The 15,660-nt window shown below is 41.6% G+C and overlaps 1 protein-coding gene across 2 annotated transcripts in view; it reads left to right on the forward strand.

Annotated features, from left to right (window-relative positions):
• ascc3 (activating signal cointegrator 1 complex subunit 3) overlaps positions 1-15,660 on the forward strand; it is a 374,033-nt gene that overhangs the window by 277,388 nt on the left and 80,985 nt on the right. For both annotated transcript variants that reach the window (XM_059982329.1, XM_059982330.1), the window contains exon 36: positions 9,961-10,095. In XM_059982329.1, coding sequence (XP_059838312.1) covers positions 9,961-10,095 — 135 coding nt within the window. The remainder of the gene's footprint in view (positions 1-9,960; positions 10,096-15,660) is intronic.

Genomic DNA, 15,660 nt, shown 5'->3' on the forward strand with positions numbered 1-15,660 from the left:
TAAGAGTCAGTGATCACAGTAAAGTCTGAGGTAGTGGTATTTCAGTGGAGAAAAAAGGAAATTATAGTGGTATGAGATCGGAGTTAGCCAAAGTAAGTTGGAAAGAGCTGCTGGCAGGGATGACAGCAGAGCCAAAATGGCGTGCGTTTCCAGATGTAGTGGCCATTACAGAGCTTTGGCTGGCACCAGGGCAGGAATGGATTCTCAATATTCCTGGATCTCAGTGTTTTAAAAGGGATAAGGGAAGAAGGGTGGCATTTCTGGTCAGGGATACTATTACAACTACAGAAAGGATGGGTAATGTAGCAGGATCCTCTTTTGAGTCAGTACTGGTGGAAGTCAGGAACAGGAAGGGAGCAGTTACTCTATTGGGAGTATTCTATAGGCCCCCTGGAAGCAGCAGAGATACCGAGGAGCAGATTGGGAGGCAGATTTTGGAAAGGTGCAAAAATAACAAGGTTGTTATCATGGATGACTTTAACTTCCCTAATATTGATTGGCGCCTGATTAGTTCCGGTAGTTTAGATGGGGCAGAGTTTGTTAAGTGTGTCCAGGGGGATTCCTGTCACAGTATGTTGACAGGCCAACTAGGGGAATTGCCATACTAGATCTAGTATTAGGTAATGAACCGGGTCAGGTCACAGATCTCTCAGTGGGTGAGCATCTGGGGGACAGTGACCACCGCTCCCTGGCCTTTAGCATTATATAGAAAAGGATAGAATCAGAGAGGACAGGAAAATTTTTAATTGGGGAAGGGCAAATTATGAGGCTATAAGGCTAGACTTTGCGGGCATGAATTGGGATGATGTTTTTGCAGGGAAATGTACAATGGACATGTGGTCAATGTTTAGGGATCTCTTGCAGGATGTTAAGGATAATTTTGTCCCAGTGAGGAAGATAAACAATGGTAGGATGAAGGAACCATGGGTGACAAGTGAGGTGGAAAATCTAGTCAGGTGGAAGAAGGCAGCATACGTGAGGTTTAGAAAGCAAGGATCAGATGGGGCTATTGAGGAATACAGGGTAACAAGGAAGGAGCTTAAGGGGCTGAGGAGAGTAAGAAGGGGGCATGAGAAGGCCTTGGCGAGTAGGGTAAAGGAAAATCCCAAGGCATTCTTCAATTATGTGAACAAAAGGATGACAAGAGTGAAGGTAGGACTGATTAGAGATAAAGGTGGGAAGTTGTGTCTGGAGGCTGTGGAAGTGAGTGAGGTCCTCAATTAATACTTCTCTTCAGTACTCATCAATGAGAGGGAACATGATGATTGTGAGGACAATATGAATGAGGTTGAAGTTGGAGAGCATGTTGATATTAAGGGAGAAGAGGTGTTGGAGTTGTTAAAATACATTAGGACGGATAAGTCCCCAGGGCCTGACGGAATATTCCCCAGACAATCCTCTGGCCAGGGTCTTTATGTCCTTGTTGTCCACGGGAATGGTACCAGAGGATTGGAGGGAGGCGGATGTTGTCCTCTTGTTCAAAAAAGATAGTAGGGATAGTCCAGGTAATTATAGACCAGTGAGCCTTACGTTTGTGGTGGGAAAGCTGTTGGAAAAGATTCTTAGAGATCGGATCTAGGGGCATTTAGAGAATCATGGTCTGATCAGGGACAGTCAGCATAGCTTGTGAAGGGCAGATCGTGTCTAACAAGCTGGTTAGAGTTCTGTAAAGAGGTGACCAGGCAAATAGATGAGGGTAGTGCCATGGATGTGATCTACATGGATTTTAGTAAGGCATTTGATAAGGTTCCACATGGTAGGCTTATTCAGCAACTCAGAAAGCATAGGATCCAGAGAAGTTTGGCCAGGTGGATTCAGAATTGGTTTGTCTGCAGAAAGCAGAGGGTCGTGGTGGAGGGAGTACATTCGGATTGAAGGATTGTGACCAGTGGTGTCCCACAAGGACCGGTTCTGGGATCCCTACTTTTCGTGATTTTTACTAATGACCTGGATGTGGTGGTAGAAGGGTGGGTTGGTAAGTTTGCAGACAACACAAAGGTTGGTGGTGTTGTGGATAGTGTAGAGGATTGTCGAAGATTGCAGAGAGACATTGATAGGATGCAGAAGTGGGCTGAGAAGTGGCAGATGGAGTTCAACCCAGAGAAGTATGAGGTGGTTTACTTTGGAAGGGCAAATTCCAAGGCAGAGTACGAAATAAATGGCAGGATACTTGGGAGTGTGGAGGAGCAGAGGAATCTTGGGGTACATGTCCACGGATCCTGAAAGTTGCCTCACACGTAGATAGGGTAGTTAGGAAAGCTTATGGGGTGTTAGCTTTCATAAGTCGAAGGATAGAGTTTAAGAGACGCGATGTATTGATGCCGCTCTATAAAACTCTGGTTAGACCACACTTGGAGTACCGTGTCCAGTTCTGGTCACCTCACTATAGGAAGGATGTGGAAGCATTAGAAAGGGTTCAGAGGAGATTTACCAGGATGCTGCCTGGTTTAGAGAGTATGCATTATGATCAGAGATTAAGGGAGCTAGGACTTTACTCTTGGAGAGAAGGAGGATGAGAGAAGACATGATAGAGGTACACAAGATATTAAGAGGAATAGATAGACAGCCAACGCCTCTTCACCAGGGCACCACTGCTCAATACAAGAGGATGTGGCTTTAAGGTGAGGGGTGGGAAGTTCAAGGGGGATATTAGAGGAAGGTTTTTTACTCAGAGAGTGGTTGGTGCATGGAATGCACTGCCTGAGTCAGTGGTGGAGGCAGATACACTAGTGAAATTTAAGAGACTACTAGACAGGTACATGGAGGAATTTTAAGTGCGGGGATATACGCGAGACAGGATTTAAGAGTCGGCACAATATTGTGGGATGAAGGGCCTGTAATGTACTGTACTATTCTGTGTTCTGTGTTTTATGTTAAAGTGAGGAAGGTGCAGGATAGATACATTCCAAAAACAAGGAAATAATTAAATGGCAAAATAGTAGAACCGTGGCTGGCAGGGGAAGTCAAAGCAAAAGAGAGGGCATACAATAAAGCAAAAATTAGCAGGAAGATAGGATTGAGGAGCTGTTCAAAACCTACAGAGAGCAACTGAAAGAATCATTAGGAGAGAAAAGATGAAATATGAAAGCAAGCTAGCAAATAATATCAAAGTGGATAGTCACAAACGAGAAAATCTGCAGATGCTGGAAATCCAAGCAACACACTCAAAATGCTGGAGGAACTCAGCAGGCCAGGCAGCATCTGTGGAAAAAAGTATAATTGACATTTCGGGCCAAAACCCTTTGGCAGGACTGGAGAAATAAAGCTGAGGAGTAGATTTGAAAGGTGAAGGGAGGGGAGAGAGAAGTGCAGGGTGATAGGTGGAACTTGGAGGGGAAGGGATGAAGCAAAGAGCTATAGGAAGTTGATTGGTGAAAGAGACAGAAGAACATAGAAGGGGAGCAGAGGAGCACCAGAGGGAGGAGATGGGCGGGCAAGAAGATGAGAGAGGGACAAGGGGACAGGAAATGGTGAAGGAGTGGGGGGGGGGGGGGTGGTGGATGCACTACTGAAAGTTTGAGAAATCGATTTTTATGCCCAGGTTGGAGGCTAACCAAACGGAATATAAGGTGTTTCTCCAACCTGAGTATGGCTTTATATCAACAGTGGAGGAGGCCATGAATGGACATAACGGAATCCACTCCCTCACCCTTTCACAATTTGTTATCCCCTTGTCCCTCTCTCATGTTATCTCCTTGCCCGCCCATCGCCTCCCTCTGGTGCTCTGGTGCTTTCACAATTTCCCATCCTCAGGGATGCCTAGGACAAGAGTGCACAGCCTCAGGATAGAGGGACATCTATTTAAAACAGATGCAGAGAAATTTCCTTAGCCAGAGGGAAGTGAATTTGTGGAATGTATTACCGTAGGCTGCTGTGGAGGCCAGGTCGTTGGGTGTATTTAAGGCAGAGCTTAATCGGTTCTTAATTGGGCACAGCATCAAAGGTTGCAGGGAGAAAACCGGATAGTGGGGCTGAAGAGGGGGATAAAAAGGGGTCAGCCATGATTGACTGGTGGAGCAGACTTAGTGTGCCAAATGGCCTAATTCTGTTCCTATATCTCATAGTCTTATGGTCTAAGGAACACCCGCAAGAAAAATCAATTGAATTTGGAGTTAGGAAGAGGAGGGATATTGCAGTGCCTATCCCAGACTCATATCTCCTTCTCTCTCTTCTGCAACTGTTTATGGGAAATAAAGTATACTGACACCTGCCCCTGCATATCTCTATTTCTCAGCAAGGCCACTACTGGTTAGTGTGCTATTTACCTTTCCTATTTCCTCACCCGTCCGCCCAACAATTTCTCCATGTCCTTTACTCAGCTCAATGTCCAATGGCCATTTGTGTGTGGGAGCAGCAGTGCACCATAGCTTGTCTGATTAATAAGCTTGAAGATTTCCCCTCATGTTGGACTGCCAAGTTCTTAACCTGGTTAGTCAAAGCGTGACCGTAAGGAGTGACCGTTTCACAGCTACTGAGGCAAACGCGAAGGAGGAAGAGGTTGTGTTTGCTTTTGTCCTAAGATTAATTCCCCTTAAGTTGAAACACCTTTCTTTTCAATATGTACCTTATCAAGTCCCGTTAGAATCATTTTTTTTTAATAAGATCCCATATATGACTGGCCTACTGAATCATTCCTCATACTGCAGCATTTCACATCAGGATCAACAATAAATCTGCTCTGACCTGCTTCAAATGTATGTATCTTTCTTAAATAAAATGTATGCTCTCACCATTGCCCTGTGCAGTTAGTAATTTTTGTATTCCATCTTCCTTTCAGTGGAGGCCAACATTTTATTTACCTTCCTAATATTGCTGCACCTTAATGCTAACCTTTCGTGTTTCCCTAGATATCTGGAACATGACACCAGTGGAAGTGGTAAAATTAGGTACAATTATTATGTTTAAGAGGCGTTTAGGCAGACACATAAATACATCTATATAATACCAAAACTCTCATGCTCTGTCTGTCTGTTTGTGACCTCCAGTTAGCGCAAACGGTGCATTACAGCGGCACTATTTTCGGCTAAATCGGCTTAAAATGTGCTAATTTACAGAATGCAGGCAAAATTCAGGGTTATAAATTTGTATAAAATCGTTCATTCGCCAAAATCAACTGCCCCGTTTCGACCCAAGAGCCAATCTGCCATCATGGAAATCGGGACACAACACCAAGACGCATGCGCATGGCCAGCCGCAGTAGCGGCTCACAATGCTCACAGAGCCAATTCCACCTTTGAGTGACTGGGCAATTTTTGCAGTGAATAGAAAAGACGAAATCCCACAGTATTTGACAGGCAGATATATCGGGCCCTCTGAAGGTGTAGTAGGGTCGATACTTGGATTTCCAATTCACGAGAGGGAACCAGCCGTTGTTCGCCTTCAAGTGCACCTTCCCCAACAGCACCTAGTATTCTTTCGAGATAATGCTGCTGTGCAACTGATTTATATGTCAAGAGCCACTTTAACAGAATTATGAATCTTTGCACTCGCGATCCATTTGCAAGAACCCTGTACTATGTGGATATTCCCAGATTCTATACTTGGACTAATAAGAGATGGGAAAGAAGGAGAATGGGGAAAGGAGTGAAGGAGTACTCTGGGATTTTTGAAGCAAATGTTCTGGGTCGAGTGTATACCGTTTCTCCACGAAGTGGTGACCTCTACTATTTAAGACGACTTCTTCATCACTTAAAGGGACCAGTATCTTTCGAATCATTGAAAACACATAATGGTGATATCCTTCCATCTTTCAAAGACGTCTGCAGAGAGAGAGGATTGTTGCAAGCTGATGATCATTTGCAGCAAACTATGCAAGAAGCAGAGAGAACAAGAATGCCCAGAGCAATGAGAGATTTGTTTGTTGTCTTGCTAACAAACACTGAAATTAACAATCCACAGCAATTATGGATCCGGTTCAAGAATACAATGTCTGAAGATTTCTTACAAATGGAGAGGAGAATATCAATGATCCTAATATCATCGATGAGAGGCATCATGGACAAACTCTTCTGTATTTCCAAGAGAAACTTGAGAACTTGGGCAAAACACTTGAAAAATATAACTTGCCAACACCAAAAAACGGTACAATTACTCAAAGTGCTGGCAATCTGGAATTACTGCGTGAACTGCAATACAGCAGAGATGAACAACAAGAAGTTGTTTCACAGAAGGAGTCCCTATTGAGTAATGAGCAAAGAGAAGTATGTGAATATGTGTGTGACTGCTTGGAAAGGAATCTCTCTTCAATGATTTTCATTGATGCACCAAGAGGAACAGGCAAGACATTTATCATCAACTTGATCCTTGTTAAAGTTAGGGGAGAAGGAGGTGTTGCTATTGCTGTAGCATCATCAGGTATTGCAGCAACATTGATGCCTGAAGTAGGACAGCACATTCAAGATTCAAAATACCCTTCAAAGTCGATGAAGATGCCCTTTGTAACATCGATAAAAACACCAATACTGCAAATTTACTCCAAAATGTGAGGCTTATTGTCTGGGATGAGTGCTTCATGATCAGGAGCGAGAGCTTCAAAGCCATGGACCGGACCCTTCGTGATGTATGCAGCAAGAATGAAGGCTTTGGGGATATTTTAACCATTTTCTGTGGCAATTTCCGTCAGCTTCTACCAGTTGTGAAAGATGGAAATGATGCTGATGTAGAGAATTCATGCAATACAAAAATCCTCCTTATGGAGAAGCTTCATCAAGTTTCATTTGAAGAGAAACATGCGATTGAATGAGGGAGAAGGATGATATTTTGAGTTCTTATTGGATGTTGGTGAAGACAAGATTGAGAAAAATGAAAATGAATTACCTGAAGATATGATTCTGCCAGCAAAAACTATGGAAGAATGCATTGATTTCATCGACCTGACATTCGACAATCCTGCAGAACTGTTATTGAAGAATTCTATCTTGGTTCCTCTCAATGAAATGATGCGAAAAATAAACTTCACATGCATTAGGCGCTTCCCTGGAATCATGAAAGAATACTGTTCCTTCAATGTCGTAAGTGAAGAATCTAACGCCGCTCATTTTCCAACAGAATTCCTTGATTCAGTCGAACTCTCTGGATTGCCGCCACATAAACTGGAATTGAAGAGGGGATCTCCCATCATTTCAATGAGGAACTTGGATCCACCAAGTTGCAATGGAACTCAAATGAAGGTGGAAGAACTGCACAACAATCTCATTGTAGCAAAGGTAAACGTTGGTGCATTCAATAATGACGTTGTCATGATCCCAAGAATTACTCTCAATTTATCAGAAGGGGAAGATGTCCCTCTTCAGTGGAGCCAGTTCCCAATACAGTCATGCTTTGCTATGACTATACATAAGGCAAGGCCAAACCACGGAGAATGTGTTTATTTATCTGGAGAAACCGGTACTCTGGCATGGTCAGCTGTATGTGGCTTTAAGCCGGGGAAAAAAAAATGAAAATGCTGGAGTATTCTTGAAAGGTGGCAGATCAACCAGAAATGTTGTCATCAAAAGTGTCCCTCATTAAACCAAGAGGAGCTATATTTGTCTTGCTACACATCTTTATTCTTTAATAAACTGAGTTTTTCTTCTTTAATTTACAAAGCGCATCACATCAAACTGCACTATCTTTCTCTCAAAGGGTGCCCCAACGGGTCACCCAGTTGTCTAGTAAGATATAAAAGGATGGAGGTTCAAATGGTCACAGAAGAAATTAGTGTAGATGGACAAAAGAGCATAAATGTGGAGAGCCAATGGGCCTTTTTCTACTCTGACTCTGACACTACTCCATGTATGATGACATCCAGATCTCTCTTTTTCTACAGAATTCTGAATTTTCCTCCATTTAAACAATATTCTATATTTTGGTTCTTTCTTTCTTTTTGGGAAGCCTTACAATTCCCCATTCAGGACAGTTACAAAGACAGGAGTGTAAAAAAGGGATTGAGTCACCCCAGCCATAAACTCTTCCAGCTGCTACCATCCAGGAAACAGAACTGCAGCATAAAAGCCAGGACCAACAGGCTCCAGGAGAGCTACTTCCACCAGGCCATCAGACTGATTAATTCACACTGATACAATTGTATTTCTATGTTATACTGACTGTCCTGTCATACATACTATTTATTACAAATTACTATAAACTGCACATTTAGATGGAGATGTAATGTAAAAATTTTTACTACTCATGTATGTGAAGGATGTAAGTAATGAAGTCAATTCAATTCACTAAACAAATACATTTCTTTTTTGAATCCTTTCCACAATTTTGCCTACCATATTCTTGTTCCTTTCTTTCAAATCCCCTATCTAGATTGCGAACAGTTGAGCACTGATCCTTGCAACTGACTAGTCAGCCAGAAAGTGACCTTTTTTTTCTCTATTCTTTTTTCTCTCAATTCATTTTCTATCCATAACAAAATATTATCCCAATTGACATTGGGTTATTATTGTCTCGTATACCAGGTTACAGTGAAAAGCTTGTCTTGTATACTGGTGTTTCTATAGTTTAAGTCATTACACAGTGCATTAAGTGAAAATAAATAAAAGAATAATAATGCAGAATAAAAGGCTAAAGGTACTGGAAAAGTGCTGTGCAGGTAAACAATTAAGTGCAAGATCATAACGAGGTAGATTGGGAGAGCACATTACTAAGCACTACGTACACCAGAAAAGGCACGATCTCCCAGTGGCCACCATTTTAATTCCACTTCCTATTCCCATTCCAAAATGTCCATCCACAGTCTCCTCTACTGTCACAGTGAGGCCACATTCAGGTTGGAGGAGCAACACCTTGTAATCCATCTGGGTAGCCTCCAATCTAATGGCATGAGCATCGATTTCTCGAACTTCCAGTAATGCCTCCCCCCGCCCAACCACCCCGTGTCTATTCCCCACCCACTTTTTGTTCTCTCACCTTATCTCCCTGTCTGCTCATTGGCTCCCTCTGGTGCTCCTTCCTGTTTTGCTTTCTTCCATGGCCTTCTGTCCTCCTCTATAAATTCCACCTTCTCCAGCCCTGCATCTCTTTCACTGATATTCCCAACTCTTGACTTCACCCCTCCCCATTTCATCTATCACCCTGTGTTTCTCCCTCCACCCTCTAACTCAGACTGTTTGTCTTTTTTTTTCTCCGATTCTGCTGAAGGGTTTCAGCCCGAAGCGTCGACTATACTCTTTTCCATAGATGCTGCTTGGCCTGCTGAGCTCCTCCAGCATTTTGTGTATGTTACGTGGATTTCCAACATCTGCAGATTTTCTCTTGTTTTTGAGGCTAAGAGTCTATATTATCATTCATGCCCCATGAATTCTTATATAATACCTAACTTATACAGCATGTTATCAAATATCTTTTGGAAATCCAAGCGGAGTACATCCACTTTTTCCCTTTTTCGACTCTACTTATTATATCTTGAGATAATTCTAACAAACTTGGCAAACTGTGGACTCACTTTCAGGGACTATGTGGTTTATTTTCTGTATTATTTGTTTTGTTTTTGTTTGCACATTTTGTTCTTTGCATATTGGATGTTTGACAGTCTTCCTGGATTCTGTTGTGTTTCTTTAGTGGCTGTCTGCAAGGAGATGAATCTCAAGCTTGCATATAGTAAACATACTTTGATAAATGTACTTTAAACATTGAATCAATCATTAGCTAGCCATTTTGTAAAACTATTATCTCAGCTCAGTTATAATAAGATTTTCTAAATGCTCTGCAACAACGTCCTTGCTAATGAAATCCAGTATTTTTCCAATCATAGATGTTAAGTTGACCATTCTACAGTTTCTGCTTTTGGTTGATGCTGGATGGTAATTCTGCAAAATAAAAGCTTCCATGAAATGAAAATCATGCAGATATTATAACAAGAAAGCTACTTCTTCACGGAGAAGATGAATGTTTACTGCAAAGTTCAGAAAAGTAAGTAGGACTTGAATTTCTTTGTAACTTATTTTTTATTGATTTGTAATTATCTTACAGGATAATCGTAGCCTCCAGTCACTGGATTTAGGACGTATAGCCTCATATTATTATTTGAAACACTCAACAGTGAGAATGTTCCAGAAACAAATGAATGCAGATTGCCATATGGAGGACTTGCTCTCAATTCTAACTGTGAGTTCTAATATATTTTATTGTTGGAATTTGAAAACTACTTCAGCAGACACTTCTTCAAGAATAGAAGCTGCCACAATTGATGTGTATCTGACTGTCAGTTCAGGCTGTCTGATGATGATAGCAAAGTTGTATAGCTTGCAACAGACTAACTTTCCAAAGCATTGTTTTTGCATCCCAGTGGTGCACTTTCTCACATTATGTAACAACATGTTTTTTCATTGCATGCGTGAATTGCACATTTGGTCATGAGGCAATTAGCTAGTAGCCAGTGCCTGTCACTGTGCAGCCTCCTCTTTGATTTGGTGTGATGGGTTCAAATGCAAATATCTGCATGGATTCATGCAGACTCAAGCAATTATGACTTTTCTAAATATTGGTAGTTATCTACACAATGAGGTTCTGGTAGATATCAATGGTGGTGTTGCTTCCCTTTTGAATTCCATACTAAAAGTCAGGTAGGAATATTGCTAAGTGGATATTGTCTCCTGCCTTCTACCTTGTCCTCTCACTTCTATCAACTTGTCTCATCCAGCAAGGCCTGTATTCAAACACCTGATCGTTTTGTATTCCAAATGAATACCTGCAAAGAAACCAGTGACTAGTTCAAATTCTGTTTGTCAGAAATGTATAGCAGTGCAATACCAAATAGATTTTGCAATTTGAAAGCATTATTTTCAGCACCAAACGCTTGTACAGTTTTGATTATAAATATTAGAACAATAGCAAGAACTAAATAATTGAGCTGCCATGGTATTCTCCTTGCTGCTACCAAGTGTTCAGTCATATGAGGTTCACTGACTACATCAAATCAGTATTATCCACTGATTAGCATCATGTTCTCCCATTTTGAATATTTGTGGTCAACATTCATTGCATGCATACACTAACATCTTTACTAATATGACATCTGTCACTGCATCCAGGAAAAAATGTGCCTGGAATATTTTGATCCTAAAACAGCACCTGCATGGATTTGTAATGGGTGGGTGACATCTGGCAAATCTGATTTTAATGCTTTGAAGAGGTATTTGAAGTATTTTAGAGGGGAATGTTTATGGATGTTATTTATATGGATTTTATGAAGCCATTTGATAATGTCCCTCACAACTTTCAGTTCATGTTGTAAGGAACATTATCAAATGACTTCTTAAAGTCAGGCCGACATGTTGACTGAACACCAAGCGATTCGTTGGCAGAATGTGATAAGTTGAGGGACATAACTATTAACAATATTTTAAAATGATGTAGATGAGGATGTAGAAAATTTTGTCGATTCGCGGAACATGGATGTCACTTAAATTCTTCCATAGTTAATTAAATCATGACCTACTGCTAAAGCATAAACATAAAAAAATCTTCAGATGCTGGAATTCCAAAGCAACACACACAGGTCTAGCAGTACCTTTGGAAATGAATAAACAGTCAACGTTTTTTTGGATAATTGCCTCAATGTCCCTGTATTGCATAGAGTCTTTCTGAATCAGCATTTGGAAGTCAGCTCAAGATTTTTAAAAAAAGAGCCTAAAGGTGAGACAAATACCAAGAATGGGTATCTAGTTTTAATATTTTATCTATGCTTGTTTGTTTATTAGCACACTATATGTTGCTATTTTATGTCTTGCTGAAAGGCTGCTACAGAAACTCAAAAAAAGGAACTGTGAACTTGGAACAACTGAAGACAGACCACTAAATAAAATTGCATAATTTCAATAACAGTAGTCATCAATGCAGTGACAAGGATGACTTACCCTAGCTTCATTGCCATAGCTCAACAGAATATGTATGTTTATCTCTTCTGCTCCATCTTCCTCTCTTTTATTTTTGTCCCCCACCTTCAGCTCAAATAACTTTCACTGATAATGCAAGTAAGTAGATGATGTGCATAGTTATCAGAGAAGAACTAGCCCAGGGACTCATACTTTAGTAATTGGAAATTATGCTTCAGAAAGAATGAGCAATTGGATCCCTGACTCCCTATTTATCCTCATCTAGAATGTTATCTTCTATCTTATCGGCTATATTGGAATATGGTTCTTCCAGTAGATAGGGAGGGCAGTTGGAAAGGAAACTCATTCTTAAATATCCCAGTGGGAAAAATATCAGAAGAGATACTTCTTTTTTTGTTCTGCATACAAAACAGTGGAACCACTGATACTTGAAGTATGGGTGACAGATCAAGAAAGGTATCAGTAAATATTCAGTAAAATGTTAGACGATGTTAGAAGTTTCATTAGATAACTACATATTTCAAGAGTTCATTTCCTCAAAGAATTTTTATTCTCTGAATTTGATTGCTTAGACTTCCTGGTAAAACAGGTTTTAATGAAGTTCAATTCATAATATAATGAAGACCACGTCAGTTAAATTTGTAAAATAAGATTTGAAACACCATATAGATATGTTTTGCTTAATAGTTTAGTTATTATCTATTTATATATTTGAAAAGTGCAAGATGCAGCTTGAACATTTGGCAGCCCTTCAGCCAAGAACCTAAACACTGCTTCAGTGCTATATGATCTATTTTGCTGTTATTCAGAGTAATGGGGCTAAAAATCATTTTGGTGAAATTATAGCAGTTGTGGCATTGGCTTTATGAGGAACAATCCACTTTAACAAAACAATTTGCTGCTTGTTGCATTAGAGAAGTCACCAGACATTGTACTTGTCTAGAAATTATTTAATCTGTTTTGACTTTAGTGAGGAACAGGTGTCATTGCTGGCTTTTCAGGCAAATATTAATTGCACTCATGTGCCCATTTAGCCTGCCCATAATAACCCTGACTTGTTCATGAGTAGTAAAGGTTTATGCTTCCTCAACGTGCAGATGTTTATGAATCATGGCAAGAACAAGAATTTCCTCATGGCAAAAACCATGTTTCTTGGAAGTGCACCTGGTGACATCATTCTGAAGGACCTTTTCAGCTTTTAACACTGCCTGGAGGAGTTTTAGAATTGAAAATAATTTGATTGTACTCTATCTTGTGGGTTCTCAGGTGATTGCTGGGGCAAACTCATCCATAGATTGGCCTGATGAGGTAGATAGTTTGTTGGTACTGGGCTTCTGTAAAATTTCAATGCATGGACTCAAGATTCTCAATCCCATCCCGGGTGCCATTTTTCCACTTACACCAGTGATGGATCATTCATTTCCAGGACTTAATAGAGAAGTGTTTCTCCACCCCCCCCCCCCCACAGAGAATTTGAGCACATCCTTGAATCTATTCCCCTGTCTGCCTGGTGATCTCAGAGGAACGGATACTGAATCAGAATCAGGTTTATTATCACTGATGTATGTCATGAAATTCGTTGTTTGCAGTGAAATACATAAAAAATTACTATAAGTTTCAATAAGAAATATAAAAAGAATAAATAGTGCAAAAAGGGAGCAGATAGTAAGGTAGTGTTCTTGGGTTCATAGACTGTTCGGAAATCTGTTGGCAGAAGAGAAATATTGTTCCTGAAAATAGTGTTCCTGAGTATACATCTTTAGGCTTCGACACGTCCACTCTGATGGTAGCAATGAGAACAGGGTATGTCCTGGATGGTGTATGTCCTTAATGATGGATGTTGCCTTCTTCATCTATTGCCTTTTGAAGATGTCCTTAGTGATTGGGAAGTTAGTGGAGCAGGCTGACTGAGTAAACCCCTTGCAGCTTTCTTCAATCCTGTGAGTTGGAGCCTCCTAACCAGGTGAGGATGCAACCAGTCAGAATGCTCTCAATGATACATTTGAAGAAATTTGCTGAAGTATTTAGTGACATACCAAATATCCTCACTACCCCTAATGAGCTATAGCTGCTGGCATGCCATATTTGTGATTACATTAATATGTTGAGCGCAGGATAGATCCTCAGATGTTGACAGCCAGGAACTTGAAGCTGCTCACCCTTTCTGCAGCTGACCCCTCCCAACCTCCCCTTCTTAAAGTCCACAATCAATTCCTTGGTCTCACTGATGTTGAGTGCAAGATTTCTGTGGCACACCACTAGTCACAGACCTTGAGTTAGAGAGGTAACCATCTACTACCACTCCCTTGCTTCTCCCCTAAAGCCAATGTAGAATCTATTTTGCACAAATGTTGTATGTTTCTTTCTATTTTGTACATGGCCTATCAGCAGCACTAACAGAGCTCTACCAAGAGGGATTTCTCATAGCTCAGCGGCGGTTATTTAAACAGGGAGCCTCGAGAGTGTTTGTCCATTGTTTGTGGCCGATCAGCGGCTATAACCAGAGCATCAATCATGAGTTAGATAGCTGGGGAAGGTTCAGGCATAAAAGAGAGACACTGCCTTGTGGAGCGGTCATCAACGGAGTGATCTGAGGCAGAGTGGTAGGGCTTTGGCTCATTTGGGCTTCTGTGATAACGGGTCGAGGCGAGATAAGTTACCTGTAAGGAATAGAAACTGGAAGTATGGCTGTGATGCTGGTGATCTGAGCTGGGTGTCAGATGTGGGAAGTTTGGGAGATTCCCAGCCTCCCGGATGGCTACATCTGCGCCAGGCATGTCAAACTGAAGCTCCTTAGGGACGGCGTTAAGGAACTGGAACTGCAGCTCGATGACCTTCATCTGGTTGGGGAAAGTGAGGAGGTGATAGAGAGGAGCTACAGGCAAGTAGTCACACCAGGGCCTCAGGAGACAGATAAGTGGGAAGAGTCAAGAGAGGGAAGGGCAAGAGCCAGATACTGGAGAGTACTCCTGTGGCTGTTCCCCTTAACAATAAGTACTCCTGTTTCAGTACTGTTGGGGGGGGGGGAATGGCCGACCTAGGTGAAGTAACAGTGGCCTCTGGCACAGAGTCTACCCTGTGGCTCAGAAGGGTAGGGAAAGGAAGAAGGCAGCAGTAATAGGGGACTCTATAGTTAGGAGATCAGACAGGCAATTCTGTGGATGCAGGAAAGAAAGACAGATGGTAGTTTGCGTCCCAGGTGCCAGGGTCCGGGATGTTTCTGATTGCGTCCACGATATCCTGAAGTGGGAAAGTGAACAGCCAGAGGTCATGGTACATATTGGTACCAACGACATAGGTAGGAAAAGGGAGGAGGTCCTGAAAACAAACTACAGGGAGTTAAGAAGGAAATTGAGAAGCAGGACCTCAAAGGTAATAATCTCAGGATTACTGCCTGTGCCACGTGACAGTGAGTATAGGAATGGAGTATGGTGGATAAATGCATAGCTGAGAGATTGGAGCAGGGGGCAGGGATTCAGATTCCTGGATCATTGGGACCACTTTTGGGCCAGGCTTGACCAGTACAAAAAGTGCGGGTTGCACTTGAATCCGAGGGGGACCAACACCTGGCAGAGAGGTTTGCTAAAGCTATTGGGGAGATTTTAAAGTAGAATTGCTGGGGTTAGGTACTGAACTGAAGAGACGGAAGAAGGGGCAGTTGGCTCACAATTAGAGAAAGCTTGGAGACAGTGTGAGAGGGAGGATAGGCAGGTGATCGAGAACGGACAGGCTCAGACCGATGGTTTGCGATGTGTCTATTTTAATGCAAGAAACATCATGAACAAAGTAGATGAGCCTAAGAGTGTAGATCAGTACTTGGAGCTATGATGTGGCC

The sequence above is a fragment of the Hypanus sabinus genome, chromosome 10 (genome assembly GCF_030144855.1).
Source record: "Hypanus sabinus isolate sHypSab1 chromosome 10, sHypSab1.hap1, whole genome shotgun sequence".
NCBI lineage: Eukaryota > Metazoa > Chordata > Chondrichthyes > Myliobatiformes > Dasyatidae > Hypanus > Hypanus sabinus.